Source organism: Salmo salar, chromosome ssa18, assembly GCF_905237065.1.
Source record: "Salmo salar chromosome ssa18, Ssal_v3.1, whole genome shotgun sequence".
NCBI lineage: Eukaryota > Metazoa > Chordata > Actinopteri > Salmoniformes > Salmonidae > Salmo > Salmo salar.
Window position 1 is genome coordinate 16,831,808 of NC_059459.1, and position 20,360 is coordinate 16,852,167.

Below are 20,360 nucleotides of genomic sequence, written 5' to 3' on the forward strand. Positions count from 1 at the left end.
TAGCTTGCTAACCACTGGAGGACAACACGAGATGCAACAATTCAAGTGTTTTTGTCAATGACATATGCTCTCAATGGGATTTGATAGGAGTGACGCTAAATCCAAACTGGCTTCCCTTGACACTTTGGTGTGCCAGGACCAATCACAGTTGAGCTCGCTCAGTTTAGCTCAATGCTGATTGGCTAATTTTTAAAATACATTTTTTTTGTCAGGGGAGGCCCTATGCTCGCTGGCTTCCCTTGCCTTTGCGGTCGCCCGTAGCATTGATGTCATACTTGTTTAGACTAGACAGAATCAGATGGACTACACGTAGAGAGAGAGAGGCACTGTTTCGCTCGCTCACAATACTTTCTCCTGTGAGATACATTCAGCCTCTTGCAAATTGAAGAAAAAGTATGAAACACCGAGACTAAAGATACATTAATAATTTTTTGGGGAAAGCCTGGCTTCCCTTGGCAATCATGAATACACGCCACTGCGTAGAGCAGGGATGGGCAACTGGCTGCAAGCCCGCATCCCCCTTTTGAAGGCTCTCGGATCAATTTCCAAAACATCATTTTTTTTTTAGGGGGGAACTCCGTCTGGGTCTCAACTTGTTCCGAAGTAGAATACACAAGGTGCAATTTTGAAATTTGGTTGTGAGTCAACAGTTTTTCTCGTCATTCACTGATAGCCACTCAATTCGGGGCGGCAGGTAGCCTAGTGGTTAGAGCATTGGGCCAGTAACCGAAATCGAATCCCTGAACTGACAAGGTAAAAATCTGTCATTCTGCCCCTGAATAAGGCAGTTCACCCACTGTTCCTAGGCTGTCATTGTAAATAAGAATTTGTTCTTAACTGACTTGCCTAGTAAAATAAATAATTAACCCATGTCAGCTAACATTTTTTTGATTGGTAAGTGAGTCTAGTAGCCTGCTGTCTAAACTTGTAGTAATCAAGGTGTCAGTGTCACTCGTATATTAAAAACTGAAAAGATTTCTCTCCATCCTATGACAAAATGTGTAGAATTGCAGGAAATGATCTATAAAACGTACATTTTTCCTCTCCGTCTCATCTATAAATGTGTAGAATTGCACATAATTCATACCCCTGTACTTATTCCACATTTTGTTGTTACAGCCTGAATTCAAAATGGATAACCAAAACATTTTCTAAATTCTCACTCCATAATGACAGTGAAAACATGTTTTTAGAAAATGTTGCAAATTTATTGAAAATGAAATACAGAAATCTCATTTCATTAAATAAGTATTCACACCCGAGTCAATACTTTGTAGGAGCACCTTGGGTAACGATTACAGCGGAGTCTTTCTGGGTAAGTCTTTAAAGCCATGTTCACATTGGCAGTTGTTTTTGCACATCCAATTCGAATCTGTTCTTTTTCCTTAAGTCTGAACAGCCAAAAAGCACATGGAATCTGATATTTCAAGCCACATTTCAAACCACCTTCTTAGGTGGTTTGAAGTTAGATACAAATTTGTTTCTTGGCCATGTGACTTAAGAATGGTCAAATCTGATTGATTTGCCTCAAGTGGTTTTTAGACTTATTTGTCATATCTTGTTGCTTGCTAGCTTCTCTGTTGACAGTTTGACAAGAACATGTGGTAGCTAATTAGCTTGTTAATTGTTTACAAACAAATTAGTGAATGTGCTAGAAAGCTAAACAGCTAGCAAGTTGACTGCCTTGGCTAGCCAAAAATAAATACACTCAGCCAAAAGGAAACGTCCTCTCACTGTCAACTGTGTTTATTTTCAGCAAACTTAACATGTGTAAATATTTGTATGAACATAAGATTCAACAACACATAAACTGAACAAGTTTCACAGACATGTGACTAACAGAAATTGAATAATGTGTCCCTGAACAAAGGGGGGTCAAAAGTAACAGTCAGTATCTGGTGTGGCCACCAGCTGCATTAAGTACTGCAGTGCAGCTCCTCCTCATGGACTGCACCAGATTTGCCAGTTCTTACTGTGAGACGTTACCCCACTCTTCCGCCAAGGCACCTGCAAATTCCCGGATATTTCTGTGGGTAATGCCCCTAGCCCTCACCCTCCGATCCAACAGGTCCCAGACGTGCTCAATGGGATTGAGATCTGAGCTCTTCGCTGGCCATGGTAGAACACTGACATTCCTGTCTTGCAGGAAATCACGCACAGAACGAGCAGTATGGCTGGTGGCATTGTCATGCTGGAGGGTCATGTCAGGATGAGCCTGCAGGAAGGGTACCACGAGGGAGGAGGATGTCTTCCCTGTAACACAGCGTTGAGATTGCCTGCAATGACAACAAGCTTAGTCCGATGATGCTGTGACACACCGGCCCAGACCACGACGTACCCTCCACCTCCAAATTGATCCCGCTCCAGAGTACAGGCCTCGGTGTAACGCTCATTTCTTTGACGATAAACGCGAATCCGACCATCACCCTTGGTGAGACAAAACCGCGACTCGTCAGTGAAGAGCACTTTTTGCCAGTCCTGTGGGTTTGTGCCCATAGGCGACGTTGTTTCTGGTGAGGACCTGCCTTACAACAGGCCTACAAGTCCTCAGTCCAGCCTCTCAGCCTATTGCGGACAGTCTGAGCACTGATGGAGGGATTGTGCATTCCTGGTGTAACTTGGGCAGTTGTTGTTGCAATCCTGTACCTGTCCCGCAGGTGTGATGTTCGGATGTACCGATCCTGTGCAGGTGTTGTTATACGTGGTCTGCCACTGCGAGGATGATCAGCTGTCCGTCCTGTCTCCCTGTAGCGCTGTCTTAGGTGTCTCACAGTACGGACATTGCAATTTATTGCCCTGGCCACATTTGCAGTCCTCATACCTATTTGCAGCATGCCTAAGGCACGTTCACACAGATGAGCAGGGACCCTGGGCATCTTTCTTTTGGTGTTTTTCAGAGTGTGGGCATCTTTCTTTTGGTGTTTTTCAGAGTCAGTAGAAAGACCTCTTTGGTGTCCTAAGTTTTCATAACTGTGACCTTAATTGCCTACCGTCTGTAAGCTGTTAGTGTCTTAATGACTGTTCCACAGGTGCATGTTCATTAATTATTTATGGTTCATTGAACAAGCATGGGAAACAGTGTTTAAACCCTTTACAATGAAGCTCTGTGAAGTTATTGGCATTTTTACGAATTATCTTTGAAAGACCAGGGTCCTGAAAAAGGGACGTTTCTTTTTTTTGCAGAGTTTAGATTTGAAAGTGGGATCATCTTATCCTTTGAGGCTTTAAGTGTTCTTACACTATGATTTTGAACATTCAAAGCAACTGGGAAATGTCCGTGGCAGGCATCGTCACCTTAGCTTGCTATATAACGTCTGAGTGATGGGAAGCACGAGCACCAACACCAATCAGCCTACAACACTGCTCACACACCCGTTGTTACTATGACAACTAGCATAGCCATGTCAGCAAATGACTGCTGTCTGAACACACACATATCCGATTTGGTCACTTGTAACTTGTCTAGACAGTCAGTATTCCAAAAACAAAACTGATTTGAGCTTTAAGGCCTGCAGTGTGAACAAGGCTTTCTACACCTGGATTGTGCAACATTTCCCCATTTTTCAAGCTGTCAAATTGGTTGTTGATCATTGCTAGACAACAGACATGTAGATTTAAGTCATAACTGTAACTCGGTCACTCAGGAACATTCACTGTCTTCTTGGTAAACAACTCCAGTGTAGATTTGGGCTTGTGTTTTAGGTTATTGTCCTGCTGAAAGATTAGTCTCCCAGTGTCTGGTGGAAAGCAGAGAACCATGTTTTCTTCTAGGATTTTGCCTGTGCTTACCTCCATTCGGTTTCTTTTTTTAAATCCTGAAAAACTCCCTAGTCCTTACGATTACAAGCACCACTATGCTTGAAAATATGGAGTGGTACTCAGTAATGTTTGTATTCAGGACAAAAAGTGCCACATTTTGGTAGTATTACTTTAGTGTCTTGTTGAAAACCGGATGCATGTTTTAGAATATTTATATTTTCTACAGGCTTTCTCCTATTCACTGTCATTTAGGTTAGTATTGTGGAGTAACTACAATGTTGTTGATCTATCCTCAGTTTTCTCCTATCACAGCCATTAAACTCTGTTTTAAAGTCAACATTGGCCTCATGGTGAAATCCCTGAGCGGTTTCCTTCCTCTCCGGAAATGGAGTTAGGAAGGACGCATTTGTTGTGACTGGGTGTATTGACACACCATCCAAAGTGTAATTAATAACTTCACCATGCTCAAAGGGTAACTCGATGTCTGCTTTTATTTATTAATTTAAATCAATTTTAAATTCAGGCTGTAACACAATGTGGAAAAAGTCAAGGGGTGTGAATACTTTCTGAAGGCACTGTATAAGACGATTATCCATGTTTTGCATAGCAGGCACATGATTGGACTTTACAGCCATACCCTGGTTGGCTTTAGAATTACCCCAAATTAACTTGTCAGTGTAATTACAGCCTAAATGAGTCAAGACGCCCATGCATATTCAATACAATTTCCTTTAAATGTTTTATTAGACTTACATCGGTCATTGACTGAAATGTGCGGTTCCTCATTTGACCTCGCTTAAAGATCAGGCATCAAATATGCCAATATCCACATTTAAATTAAATGTGATTACTGTGGCTGCGTTTAGACAGTCCAATTTATTACCACGGTTGTATTTTTTGTTGATGGGTTTACAGGTACATTATCCATTTCAATTTAGGTTTATAAAATATGTACCTGTCGGCTGACTCGATTTGTTTTCAATAATATTTTCCAGTTAAAGGGTTCTTTTTTCATGGCTAGCTCAAAATTAGCTTTCCAAAAGTTATTTATATTGAGATCAGTTTTTCAGGAGCCCAAATGGTTTGGTAGTTGGGTTTCCCAAGGGATGCCATAGGCCAGCATAAGTAAATATTTGGAGTATGGGCATGCCCTTTTGATTTCCAGTTACATTGTTGTGAGCAAGAACAGGCAGCCCGATTCTGATTTTTTGATAGATCAGATGGGAAAAGATCTGATGTGATTGGAAAATAGATCAGAACGTCTAAACGCTGCCTTGTGTACAAAGCTTATACAGAGACGGTATGTAACTAACATCACGATGAAATGGCAATTTGAGAACCGGACCATTTGAGGTCTCAAACATAAGTACTGTTCCTTTAGGTGGGGGAAACAAAGCCTGTGCAATAAATATCACCCTCACATAAAGCAACCAAATTGGCAGTATGCCATGATTAACATTGTAAGTAGCGTGTAAAGCAGCTCTCCATCCTCTGAAATGTTGGCGGGCAGAATTTCTGATAAACATTGAAACATCGTCATTAAAAATAAATCAAGTAGACAAGTAAGTCCCTTTAACTCCTTCATTGTAGTTGGTCCAGCAAGTAAACATAACTGATCAGTAAAAAAAATAAAAGACACATTTGGATGATAGACAAATTTACACAGGGAATACTGCTGTTTATGAGTATTCTGTCACATGTATTGATTAGATGAAATATACTGGGTTGATGATCATAGTTCTATACTTTAGGCACAAGCGGAAGGCCAAAAAAACAAATTTCTCACAAGTAAAGAAACCCACATGGATTCTATCCTGGGTGATTGTGCTCTTTCAGTTGGCAATAACTCTGCTACATACAAAAACCTTAATTTATATGGCTTTTTTTGTCACCTGAGCATCTAACAGAGGAGCAACAAATGACAGTGGAAATGCTACTTGTCTGATGTCAGTCCATGTAAAACTTAAAATGTAACGGATTTTTAAAAACAAGCAAACAAAGTTAAATACCACATGTGGTTATCATAATCACAAGAGCCTACAAAGAGTAAAATATTAATTGATTTAAAAAAATGCACTTATACCCGTTATTGGGTCCACTTACCAAAACTAAAAACATTAAAATATTAGAGGTTACTTTAGAAAGCTGTTTCCCCACTAGGGTTGTGTGTAGAATAGCTTGGTTGAAACGGTCCCGTGGATGTGAGTCCATTTTGGTCCACAGGGGGTCACCCTTTGTCCCCCTCAGTTGCCATGGGAATGGGGATTGTGGACAGCCCAGGGTTGCACCACGCCTTGACCAAACACAGTGTAGAAAACTGCTCCAAACAGGTTGATCCCAGCAGAGATGTAGAACACTGTCTGCCACTCCTCTATAGTGTTCTACAATAGGAAGCAGAGACATCTGTGAGACCAATAAAGTAGGTTGAAGTTGCCCCCATCTATACACTGGTTTAAGGTCAGTGCTGCCTTTTTTCTCCCAAATACTAGTTAAGGCTAAGCTGATCCTAGATATGTGGCAACTTTTCCCCCACATCCTGAGCCCAACACACACCCTACACTTCCAACAATCATGAGTTTTGTAACGCGGTGCTTTCATTGTCTGAAAGATATGATGAAACCAGATGTGATTCTTACATTTTTGGTCAAGGCTCTTGCTATGACTGGTCCCACCATACCAGGTATTGTGGCAAAGGAGTTGGTGATTCCCAACAAAATTCCAGCATAACTAAAAGGGAAAAGGAACATTCACACTACACAATTATACATCTCTCAACAAGACAATTTGATGGTTATATCTGTGTTACCATTTTACTATGCCATTTAAGTACATTTCTGGTAATTTCTCTTGCATATCAGGCAGTCAAAATTTCTCAATACTGCCCCCGAGCCTCAACAGGTTAAAATTAAGCACTACCATAGTAACAGTATCAATAGTGATGACCAGTCTTACGATGGGGCAATGTCGAGATGGTTGATGTTGAAGCCGGAGGCAACGATTCCTCCCAGGGAGGAAGAGATGGAAAGGAAGGCTACTGCCAGGATGTAGTTACAGCCTGTATACCCAGCAGCCACGATGAACACTGCCGGCCCAATCATACCTACATACACAGACCGAACATGGTAAACGTAGGCTACGTGGATAGAAGACATTGACAACAAAAATGTGATTTATCCAAATGTAGAGGTAACCAGCTAAAAGACAGACCATGTGGGTGTTTGAATTGGCAGATTGTGAGCAGAGATGGGTCTTGTGTAAGCATGACTGCATGTGTGTGTTACGATGATGCTGCTCCTCACCTACGAGACTGAAGGCCTTCCTGACAACCACAGTCCGGTAGAAGCAGTTCTCCCTCAGGTAGTCAGCCAGCTGGCCTCCCAGCACGGCCAGCAGCCCACAGCCAATGTAGGGCAGAGCCGACAGGGCACCGTTCTAATATGGGAAAACACTGGGTTAATAACAAGTCTGTGGGTGTGTATAAACTCAGAACAAGTGTATAAACTCACCTCTTTGATGCTGAAGCCCAAGACATCACTCATGTATGTGGGCAGCAAAGTGAGTAGTGTGTAGAATGTCCAGTTGTAGGAGAAGTGAGCCACTACTATGGCCCACAGCGGCATGGACGTCAAGATGGACCCCCAGGGGATGTGGTCACCCGACAAAGTGAGCTGAACAAGAGAACAAAAAGACTGCCATCTTAAAATACCACTTGACTTGCACGTGAAATATTACTGTTCTCACAGGCTTATTTGAGGGTGGCTGAGAAAAGCACTTTGTGGATGTTAAAAAAAAAAATTAAAAAGGGGGGAAAAAGGAGTGTTTCTAGTCAATGTCTGCCAAGTGTTGTATAACAAATGTGAAGTAAAATATAATAAAAAAGTTATGACTGCAGTAAAAAGGTTTGCAAAAAAAGGTGTTGCTCCAGTTGAATGTTGTTACATTTTACACTGTAACAATGACTTTTTATTTTCTTCTCACATGTACTATACATAACTTCACTGTATTCTACATTTCTGAACTAAATCCTCACGAGCCTGACACAACCAGTCTGCCATTTGACCAAGAGATTGGGCCTTAGATAAAGTTCAGACACTACAATTCCCAGCTGCCTTTGCAACGTACCTCCTTATTCAGGGAGGAAGTGATGTAGAGTCGCTCCTGTTCTGTGATCCGCGGGTGTGTGCTGGGAGTGTTACTGACAAGGAGCGCCCAGAGGATGAACCACACAATTCCCACAATACCTAAACACACACAGTCAAATAATGCACAAACTAAGTTGCTTTGGATAAGAGTGTCTGCTAAATAACTCAACTATACATTTTTTTAAAAAACAAGCATTGCTTGTGTCATAGACTTAAATTTCCCCCACTCAAATTTTCCACTAACTGTTTTCCCCTTCATGTTCCGTAAAAAAAGATTGTATAAACAAGGAAACAGTGTCTGTATTCATTGCATGTGTAAGCATGAAAACAGACAAAACTGTCTCTCTGCACAAAGCTGACACTACGGAAAACCCTCTGCTAGCCTTACCAAAGATATAGAAGACCCAGGTCCAGTCAAGGTAGAAGCAGATCTGAGCAGACAGGGGAAGGGCGACCACTGTACCCAGCTGAGCACCTGGAGAGAGGTGTTTTTTTAGTAAACTGCCTTGTGGAGAAAAAAAATACAAATATCACCTCAATTTAGGAAAGGTATAAGTCACACATGCAAACATGAGTGAGTTCCCAGAGTAAGAAAGGGTGTGTGTGCAGGGTGGGATAAGAGTGAGCATTACCAGTGTAAGCGATGGTGAGCAATCGGCTCCTCTCCATTGGCGGGGCCCAAAATGCCCACATGGCGTGCATGGCTGGAAACGTCACTCCCTGTTGAGAAATTCAAAAATATTCCTGGGTTACAGACTCGGTACACACTGAGAAGTAATCAGGTAAACATTATGAGCAAAATAACACCCGTTTTTTTTTTTTTTTGTGAATAGAGGTCATAAAGATGCTAAAGTGTGAGTTCTCATGAGTACTCGACAGAGCTTATAGCAATCCTGCGTGTACACACACGCACACTACCTCTCCGATACCCTCCAGCACTCTGACAGCGATAAGGTAGCCTGCACCCAGGTCGGCAGCCACGGGGGTGAGTAGGGTGAAAACCACAGTTCCCAGGATTCCTAGGCCCAGTAGCCATTTGGCCCCATACTTGCGTGCCAGGTAGCCCCCTGGGATCTGAGTCAGGATGTAGCCGTAGAAGAAGGAGCCCAGGATCCAGCCTTGGGTCTCAGAGTCCCAGTCATACACACTGGCCTGCCAGACACACAAAAACACAGATAATGCTTTCTTTCTGGCCAGAGCAAACGGGACAGTCAACACAGATGTGGTTGCTAATCATGTGGTTTCGTGATTAAGTGTTACAGTCAGTCATAGTGTGGTTGTGTAATGTGTGCAGTAATAGTGGTCGTAGTATTACATGGTTACTCACAGTGTGGTTGTATATGGGGCGAGCAGGGCTGGAGTGTGCAGGACATATTGATTTGCTGGTGTTGCCGCTGGCGTCTGTGTTGTTAAGCATGTCCACCATGGCAACGCTGAGGTTGACCCTAAGGGCATAGGCCACAAAGAAACCATAACAGGAGAGCAGGGACAGACTGTACCTCGAAGAGCAGCACGCAGGGGCTGGGAGAGAGGGGAGACCACAAAGAAACAGAGAGAGTTGTGAGGTGCTATAATTCATTGGATCAGGCATAGTACAATATCACAGGATAATACATTATGAGAATGCTAAATGTTAACAGCTACATCTTTTGTCCTTCACAATATTCAACAGCAGTGAAAGATATATTTCTGTCGAGGCGCACTTTGAAGATGCTAGAACAGTCCACATTAACAAACAAAACGAGTAAAGAACAGAAAACTATTCTACTATGGGGTAATCTATTTACCTAGTCGGCTTGTTGTTGTGTGCACACTGCTGTTGGAGCAAGGAATACAAGCATTTCGCTACACCCGCAATAACATCTGATAAATGTGTGTATGTGATCAATACAATTTGATTTATGCGAGATAAATATTTCCTTGAGGTGCATTCAAGTTACAAGTGCCATAGGGAGGGAAACATGCATTCAAAGCATAACAATTCTTGTAATCGTGGGGGATATTTGTTTTGTTTTAATGGCCTTTGTTAAAAAGGCCACCCTACCTCAAAACATACTTTAGAGAGAGACTTCATTTGTGATGAGACAGATGACATTTTTAATTGGGCAAGAGTAGTGGCAACCACAGAAAGCCATGCACAGTGCAATATGTTTTTAAAAAAAGTATAATAATTTTACTAAAATATGTTACTGGGCTCATTTCCGGAGGGAGAAATTATATTGTAAATAGTGTCAGCATAATTTTATTTGCAATATATATATTTTTAATAATGTCCTTTAAAAAGTCACCAGAACTGACCTTTTCAGTCCTACATAAAAATTATCCGGGGGGGGGATAATGCCCTCTAAAAATAATGTATGCCTTGTGGCAAAAGTGGCAGTTGTGCCCTTGGACTGAATATAATAATTATAATTCCCTTCTCCCGGCTGCCAATCAGCATAGCCTACTCCAAAGAAGCTCTCACTCACATGGGTCTCTTAGATATCTCAATTCTTATTAGCCAATGCCTGTCACGTGATCAGGTCCTTCTCACAGGCATTTCAGATCTGAAGTAAGCTACAAGTGAAGACCGACACATCAGGAATGCAACAGCGCGAGTCCTTATTGAATTCCGAGTCGCATATTGAAGATGTTAGAAGAACTGTCCACATTTACTTTTCAACAGCCAACATGATGAGTAGGCCTAACGAACAGCAAAAGCACTAGCCTATTTCAATCTACTATCCCCAAACAAAAAGTTGACCTATTCTATTGGTCAGCTTGTCCTGTGTGAGAAATAAATATTCCAAACATCCTCTGGGAGAGTTGTGGGACCCAATAGATCACAAATTAATACAAATCTCTGTCATACACACATTATGTGTATATATACACATACACATATATATATATATATACACACACACACACATATATATATATGTGTATATATACACACACACATATACACACACACACACATATATATATATATGACAGAGATTTGTATTAATTTGGGATCTATTGGGTCCCACAATATATATATATAGCTTAAAATTGTAATAAACTATTAGGTTATTTCTTTACATTATAAAAATTCAGCTATGTGCACACAGCAGTAGGCTATAAGCGCGAACGTTCCAAATGCAGTAAGCGGGAAAACACTGTTCCCAAAAGTACACCGCAAATGTGAGCGGTTTCATATGAGATAAAAATATCCTTTTCAAATGTAGAAAGAGGGAAGCTCTAAAGATGCATCAACAAGCATGGGTTGTTAATATGACTAGGATTGTGTCTTTGGCTGCTGGACAACAAAAGTTGAGAACATGAGAAATACTGGTGTCAATGAGGAAGGGTTTATAAAAGAATCCCCTAAACATTCCTATGGTTGGAACATGGTAAGACATGCCTCATAAAAATGCAAAAAATAAATAAAGGAATTACGTTTATGGATAAATTTGATCTAAATGTTGACTGCCTCGGCTCAGATTACAAGGAGGGTGATGTTGCAAAGCGCAACAGGCACTGCCCTTTCTCTCCTATCGTGTGATCTGTGTGAACAATGTGTGAACAATATCGGAATGAACAATGCCTCTAGTATGTCACAGAAGCAAGCCTTTAGATATGAGTAATTACATTATATTTGCAAAACATGACTGGCGTTTAGCGCACACACATAACCAAAAGTATGTGGACACCTGCTCGTTGAACATCTCATACCAAATCATGGGCATTAATATGCCCCCCCCCCCCCCCCTTTGCTGCTATAACAGCCTCCACTCATCTGGGAAGGCTTTCCACTAGATGTTGGAACATTGGAAGCAAGTCCCCGCAGCATTCAGCCACAAGAGCATTAGTGAGGGTATTAGGTCTGGCTCGCAGTGGGCGTTCCAATTCATCCCAAAGGTGTTTGATGGGATTGAGGTCAGGACTGTGCCGGCCAGGCAAGTTCTTCCACACTGATTTCGACAAACCATTTCTGTATGGACCTCGCTTTGTGCACGGGGGCATTATCATGCTGAAACAGGAAATGGCCTTCCCCAAACTGTTGTTGCCACAAAGTTGGAAGCCAAGAATCGTCGAGAATGTCATTGTATACTGTAGCATTAAGATTTCCCTTCACTGGAACTAAGAGGCCTAGGCCAAACCATGAAAAACAGCCCCAGGCCATTATTCCTCATCCACCAAACTTTACAGTTGGCACTAAGCGGTCGGGCAGGTAACGTTCTCCTGGTATCCAAAAAAATGTCTCCAAGGTCCAATGGCAGCGCTTGGCATTGCGCATGGTGATCTTAGGCATGTGGGCGGCTGCTCGGCCATGGAAACCCATGAAGCTCCCAGTGAACAGTTCTTGTGCCGACGTTGCTTCCAAAGACAGTTTGGAACTCCGTAGTAAGTGTTGCAAGCGATGACAGATGATTTTTACACAATACACGCTTCAGCGGAGCCATTCTGTGAATTTGACAAACTGACTTGTTGGAAAGGTGGCATCCTATGACGGTGCCATGTTGAAAGTCACTGACCTCTACAGTAAGGCCATTCTAATGCCAATGTTCGTCTATGGAGATTGCATGGCTGTGTGCTCGATTTTATACACCCGTCAGCAACGGGTGTGGATGAAATAGCCGAATCCACTCATTTGAAGGGGTGTCCACATACTTTGTATATATATACACAGTACCAGTCAAAAGTTTGGACACACCTACTCATTCAAGGGTTTTTCTTTATTTTTACTATTTTCGACATTGTAGAATAATAGTGAAGAGATCAAACTATGAAATAACACATATGGAATGATGTGGTAACCAAAGTATTAAACAAAGATTTGTGTTAAGCAAATCAAAATATATTTCATATTTTAGATTCTTCAAAGTAGCCACACTTTGCCTTGACAGCTTTGCACACCCTTGGCATTCTCTCAACCAGCTTCATGAGGAATGCTTTTCCAACAGTCTTGAAGGAGTTCCTACATATGCTGAACACTCGTTGGCTCCTTTTCCTTCACTCTGCAGTCCAACTCATCCCAAACCATCTCAATTGGGTTGAGGTTGGGTGATTGTAGAGGCCAGGTCATCTGATGCAGCACTCCATGACTCTCGTTGGTCAAATAGCCCTTACACAGCCTGGAGGTGTGTTTTGGGTCATTGTCCTGTTGAAAAACAAATGATAGTCCCACTAAGCACAAACCAGATGGGATGGCGTATCGCTGCAGAATGCTGTGGTAGCCATGCAGGTTAAGTGTGCCTTGAATTCTAAATAAATCACCAACAGTGTCATCAGCAAAGCACCCTCACACCTCCATGCTTCACGGTGGGAACCACACATGCGGATATCATCCGTTCACCTACTCTGCGTCTCACTAAGACAGCAGTTGGAACCAAACATTTCAAATTTGGACTCCATTGCTCGTGTTTCTTGGCCCAAGCAAGTCTTTTCTTATTGATGTCCTTTAGTAGTGGTTTGTAGTGGTTTCTTTGTAGCAATTTGACCATGAAGGCCTGATACAGCGGTAACTCTGGGTCTTCCTTTCCTATGGCGGTCCTCATGAGAGCCAGTTTCATCATAGCACTTGATGGTTTTTGCGATTGCACTTGCAAAGTCCTTAATTTTCAGGATTGATTGACCTTCATGTCTTAAAGTAATGATGGACTGTTGCTTCTGTTTGCTTATTTGAGCTGTTCTTGCCATAATATGGACTTGGTCTTTTGCCATATAGCTAGCTACCTTCTGTATACCACCCCTTCCTTATCACAACTGATTGGCTCAAACGCATTAAGGAAAGAAATTCCACAAATTAACTTTTAACAAGGCACATGAAGCTGGTTGAGAGAATGCCAAACACGTGCAAAGCTGTCACCAAGGCAAAGAAAGGGTGGCTATTTCAAGAATCTCAAATAGTTTTGGTTACTACATGACTCCATGTGTTATTACATAGTTTTGATGTCTTCACTATTATTCTACAATGTCAAAAATAGTAAAAATAAAGAAAAACCCTTGAATGAGTAGGTGTGTCCAAACGTTTGACTGGTACTGTAGATGTAATTAAAAGTCTCATTAAACTTTGGCTACATTTTCAGGCGCCTCCCACATGTCAGCATAGGTCTGGACATGACAGGATGTAGCCAAAGGCTATCCCCTGCACTTCAACATGTAGGCTAATATTTATGTACATTTGCATACCACATGCTCTTAAGAGAATAAGCTACTGTTTTTTGGTTGTCAAATAAATGTAATTGGCTATTTTGGTTAACTGGGAACCTCTTGAAGGCCAAATGGCCTTGCGCCTAAAATCACAAAATTCCAGCCCTGGACCTTGGACCCCTTTTGTGATCCACACTGTTCTACAGCATCTCTCTGTTTTTAGTACCATTAACTATGGCTGAGAGCAGTTTATGAGACTGAAGATTGCCATGATTCAACAATAACATACTTTTTTTACCCAAAGCATTCCTTCCAGAACAGAAGCTCGTTTCATGCAGCCTGACAAATATTCCTCTCATGACCACCATTCAAAAATCGATATGTCCGTGGGAATGAAATGGTGTCCGTCTACTCTTTACCATGGAGTATCTAAACCTGGAACCTGAAGGTAATACAAGACATGCAACTCAGAGTGAAGAGGATGGCGCCTCGTTCATTTAAATGGTTAGGCCTATAGGCTACTTCTGACAGTTGAGGCGCCAGCAGGTCTAGAATAAATATTTGACAGATGAATATGGTAATATTGGTAAATAGTGCATAGGAAACAAATGCTTGGTAAAACAGTTTTTAAAAAATGCCTGTTTTAAAATAAACCTGCAACAGTTGTAAATGACACTTGTTCTACAACCCGTGACACAAGCAATAAACTGCTGGCATGAAGAAAATCCAAATCTCGAGACTGTGGAGAAATATTAAAACCGTGGCACTGACTACACAGAGAAGGTAGGGTGGTTGGTTGAGATGTGTCCCCCATATTCAGCTGCTGTTCACATGGTAGACTGCTTGTAGGCCCCACTCTTGTTCGGGAAACACTGGATTAGCCTTACTTCTCCCACGACTACCACTCTCCCCACTCCAAATTACATCAAGACAACACAAAAAAACTACGGGGCAACTTCCAGACAGTTACATAGGCCTAACAGGCTGACTATGTCTAAATTCTTACTTGACAGGACGGCAGTTATCCATTTCCGTAACGCACTTGAGTTCATTTCCATATGCTATTTTGCGTAGTTCTAAAACTCAATATACTTAACCAATATTGATCTGTCCAGAAGAAAAACGTTATGGCCTTTTAACAGATTGAGGATGTGTTGATTCCTGCTTGCTGGCTTCAATTTGCTACAGGAGAAGCGCATCCCCAGTAGGCTAATCAACCTTATGTATACACACCCTAAGTCGATTCCTGGGCCAAAGGAGAGGTGGAGTCAAGGAGTATACGATACGATCCTCAAAAATAATATCCCGATATATAACTATCCCCCCCCCCCCCATCACTAGTGATTAAGGACCGTTTAAAACAGACACCAGTTAGAGAGCCCTGAAGGAACAATGTCTCACAGGGGAATGTCCCACTATTAGTCCAAGGGCCACCAACCAAAAAAAGTGTTTTGTGACCTAGAAAACAAAACCGTAAAATGTCTACATCATTTTATAGATCATTTTATTAAGAATTTGTGATCTACAACTTGTAAAAAAGTTGCACATTAAATATTACAAATCAAAAAGGTACAATTTTGAAATCATAGTGCATTTTGGGTAAGTTCTCCCTTGTTACTTCTTGGTTACAATTGTTACACACTTTCTCATAATTGCAGAAAGCAACGCATGTACCGAGTAGGGTCTATCTAGGGCTGGGCGATATGGCCTACAACTTGTTGGGCCGGCAGGTAGCTGGGCGATATGGCCTACAACTTTTGGGGTGGCAGGTAGCCTAGTGGTTAGAGCGTTGGGCCAGTAACCGAAAGGTTGCTGGATCGAATCCCTGAGCTGACAAGGTAAAAATCTGTCATTCTGCCCCTGAATAAGACAGTTAACCCACTGTTCCTAGGCTGTCATTGTAAATAAGAGTTTGTTCTTAACTGACTTGCCTAGTAAAATAAAGGTTACATTGAAAAAAAAAAAAAAAAATGGCCAAAATTTCCCCTTTTTTTTTTTTTTTACAGCATTTAATGTTTTTGAATAATAAACGTTCACAATTTTCTCAATGCATAACCCAGGGTGGCAACACATACATTCTAAGTGATTTCAATGGGCCTTTTCTACTGTTCAATTCAACTTCAACCAAAACAATGTCAGCATTTTCATCAATTTCTGTATTTGTTGCACTCATTTCCACACTGCCACGTAGGGCTGCACGATATGGGCAAACAATCTAGACCTTATTTTTAACCAAATGCTGCAACTGCGATTTGACCTATGATTAGATCAAAACACTTTGATGAACCGTTGGAATCATGGAAATATAATGATTATTCCAATTCTATAGTTGGAATATAATAGTGGGCAATTTGAATTCAGTGTATGACAACGAATGAAAATGCCTGGGAGGAGTTATTGTGACAGGGTAGGAACTGTTGATAAGTGTTTACTAGGGGACCCTATAATATTTGGCTACATTGAATGTTCTCTCTTAGCTACTTCATGTAGCTAACATATTCTTGCTTCGCATATTCCTCTAATTTAGACAACGTACTGATTTAGGTCTACACCATCCCTGGAATTATCAGGCTGTATAGCTAATTACGCTCAGTACATTTATTAGCTAGCTAGCGATTAGCGGCCCAACTTGCTAAGAAAAGACCAAACTAGCTGTTTACAGATGTAAGAAACACAAACCAATAGTGTAATTATAGAACGCTGGTGGATTTATAGTAAGAAGCAAAATGAAAACAGCATCGTTGTCATCAACATTGTTGCATGTGCTGCATTGCCCATGCAGCCTGGATGAGGAACAAATGCTCTCCTTGAGTGACAGGGGGCAAGGCTAGGTCTGTCTGGAAAGCAGCATGGAGAGAGCGGAGATGACTCAAGTAGCGAACTCCAAAAATGGACGTTACAGGCGTATCACAAACCAAAACATTCAAATACCATTATAGAAGGTAAAGTAAAAACCGGTCCGTGCATCAATAACGGTATATCGTCAGATACAGTATACCGCCTAACCCTAGATCTACTTTTATTTTACCTTTATTTAACTAGTCAAGTCAGTTAAAGAACAAATTCTTATTTACAATGACGGCCTACCCTATCTAGGGACTGCAGTTTCTACATACTGTTCCCACTGCTATTGAGGCTCCAAGCTAGCTAGGACATTGAACAGTGTCCTTTGCTCCCGCCTGACGAGCACTTCTTTCCTGCAGTTATTTTAACATTACGGCGAGGGTAGTGCCCCACAACAGTTGGGTTTGCTACACTAGCTAGCTACTTGCACTGCAGTAACCTTAACTTGCTATGGATAGGGGGCAGTATTTTCACAGCCGGATAAAAAACATACCCGATTTAATCTGGTTATTACTCCTGCCCAGAAACTAGAATATGCATATAATTAGTAGCTTTGAATAGAAAACACTCCAACGTTTCTAAAACTGTTTGAATGGTGTCTGTGAGTATAACAGAACTCAAATGGCAGGCCAAAACCTGAGAAGATTCTGTACAGGAAGTACCCTGTCTGACCATTTCTTGGCCTTCTTTGTCATCTCTATCCAAAACAAAGGATCTCTGCTGTAACGTGACACTTTCTAAGGCTCCCATAGGCTCTCAGAAGGCGCCAGAACGTTGAATGATGACTCTGCAGTTACTGGCTGAAAAACAGTAGTGCATTTGGTAAGTGGTCGATCTGAGAACAATGAGACGTGCGCGCGCGTGAAGAGTCCATTTTACTTTTTCAGTCTTTGAACGAAAACGACTCCCGGTCGGAATATTATCGCTATTTTACGAGAAAAATTGATTTTAAACAGCGTTTGACATGCTTCGAAGTACGGTAATGGAATATTTAGAATTTTTTTGTCACGATACGCGTCCGCGCGTCACCCTTCGGATAGTGTCTTGAACACACGAACAAAACGCCGCTATTTGGATATAACTATGGATTATTTGGAACCAAACCAACATTTGTTGTTGAAGTAGAAGTCCTGGGAGTGTATTCTGACGAAGAACAGCAAAGGTAATCCAATTTTTCTTATAGTAAATCGGAGTTTGGTGAGTACCAAACTTGGTGGGTGTCAAATTAGCTAGCCCGTGATGGCGAGCTATCTACTCAGAATATTGCAAAATGTGCTTTCACCGAAAAAGCCATTTTAAAATCGGACACCGCGATTGCATAAAGGAGTTCTGTATCTATAATTCTTAAAATAATTGTTATGTTTTTTGTGAACGTTTATCGTGAGTAATTTAGTAAATTCACCGGAAGTGTTCGGTGGGAATGCTAGTTCTGAACGTCACATGCTAATGTAAAAAGCTGGTTTTTGATATAAATATGAACTTGATTGAACAAAACATGCATGTATTGTATAACATAATGTCCTAGGCGTGTCATCTGATGAAGATCATCAAAGGTTAGTGCTGCATTTAGCTGTGGTTTTGTTTTTTGTGACATTATATGCTAGCTTGAAAAATGGGTGTCTGATTATTTCTGGCTGGGTACTCTCCTGACATAATCTAATGTTTTGCTTTCGTTGTAAAGCCTTTTTGAAATCGGACAGTGTGGTTAGATAAAGGAGAGTCTTGTCTTTAAAATGGTGTAAAATAGTCATATGTTTGAAAAATTGAAGTTTTCGGATTTTCGAGGAGTTTGTATTTCGCGCCACGCCCATCATTGGATATTGGAGCAGGTGTTCCGCTAGCGGAACGTCTAGATGTAAGAGGTTAACAGAACTGCGGGAGAGCAGTGCTCGGCAGGCGGGGGCGAAGGACAATGTGTACCGGTGTCCTAGCGAGCTAGCAGCCTCCTCCTCCTTCCGTGGGGTTTTTGGCGGTTGGCATCCAACGTTATTGGTGCATTACCGCCACCTGGTGGCTGGACCAGAGACAGCGCTAGCAGCCTCAATGGCAGTGTGCCCGGCCTGTAGTGACACACATTGTGTGTGGCATGTCGTGGGCAGGGCATGTAGTAACCGCAGTCTGCAGATAGATATTATAGCAGGTACTGGACCGGAGGAATCACATAATCATATGGGATATGATGCTATTGAAACATATTACATGTATTTTTTGGCAGATTGGTTGCCACGCAAGACCGTTTTGCATGGCTGCTTGCTGCTTCCTTGTAGCATTTCAGCTAAGCCTAACACATTCTCCTAACCGGTTTAGCTAAATAGGCAACAGCCGGGTCAGGGATACAGTATTTTCAATCCACCTCAGGTATCTTTGTAGGTCGTCACTAGTTACTACAGCCAAAGTCCTAAACCCTGCCTATTTCCACAATTTATCTTAAAATTGTATTTTCAAATGAACCCCACAGCTAACCTTAAGACCAAAAAGTACATTTTATTTTTCATGAATTTTTACGATATAGATGGCTTTGTGGTAACTAGTGGGAACTGTCTTTCTACGCCTGCTACGTTAGGTTTCCGTATTCTAGCTTATGTCGATCCACCCACTTATTTTGTAACGCTCACTTTCAGACACACCCCACGTATGCAGTTACCCATACCTGGTTTTCTGGGTCACGGGACAACACATTTTTTGGTTGGTGGCCCTTGGACTATGGTCCCCACCATTTCAATAATACATGTCACTAATAGCAAATGGACATGCATGGGCTGGTCAAACAAGTTGCTAAAGACTATGGTTTACAGTAAATCATACATATGAGCCAAAACATTCTTTATGAACAGTTCTCATATTACCTGTGTAAATACGTTTTGTTTTTTAAAGTGCCCTGGGGGTAAGGAATGTTTTTTGGATTTTTAAGTCTCTCAGCGGAGCACATGATTAAATGTTTGGTTCAAGCTGGGCTGAAGCGCGTTTAGGGTACGCTTTCTTTCCATCACCTGATTCTCGTAAACAAAGAAAAAAAGGGTGAGGCAGTATGCAAGCAGCAGAGGCATTAGTTTGCTACTGTAACTAGTTAGTTACGCAGATAATTTATCCGAATGTTTCGAAATTAACTAGTAAGTTAGACATTTTTTCTGTAGCCTATGTCAATTTAAGTACTCCGATTGTAAATATTAGTTAGCTATCTAACAAGGCAGGTGTTTCAGCTGACACTCACCTTTTTCGACTTTATCATCTTGTCGACTGAGCAACAACGGTTGTTCTTGGTCATCGGTCTCCGTGTCCGATATATATCGGTCCATTGCACATCAGAGTTCAATGTTTTGAGTTGCCATACCTGCAGTTAGAATTGAATGTACTGAGCTAGCTAGCTATATGAACGATTGAATCACGAGAACTGTGAACGGAAGTTCGGAAAGGAACCGGTGTGAGGTCCATTTCTTCTTCTTTGGTGGGGTTTTACGGCGGACTATATCCTCCAATGGTGTATTGCCGCCATCT

At 41.6% G+C, this 20,360-nt stretch overlaps 1 protein-coding gene across 1 annotated transcript; it reads right to left on the bottom strand.

Moving 5' to 3' along the window:
* Positions 1–5,326: 5,326 nt before the first annotated feature.
* slc17a5 (solute carrier family 17 member 5) lies at positions 5,327–20,258 on the bottom strand. Its single transcript, NM_001173835.1, is given in 11 exon segments — positions 5,327–6,140; positions 6,396–6,486; positions 6,712–6,859; positions 7,059–7,191; positions 7,266–7,427; positions 7,882–8,000; positions 8,290–8,376; positions 8,534–8,621; positions 8,820–9,053; positions 9,229–9,422; positions 20,077–20,258. Coding segments are annotated over 11 exon segments (1,479 nt in total). The 5' UTR covers positions 20,162–20,258; the 3' UTR covers positions 5,327–6,002.
* Between the last annotated feature and the right edge of the window lie 102 nt (positions 20,259–20,360).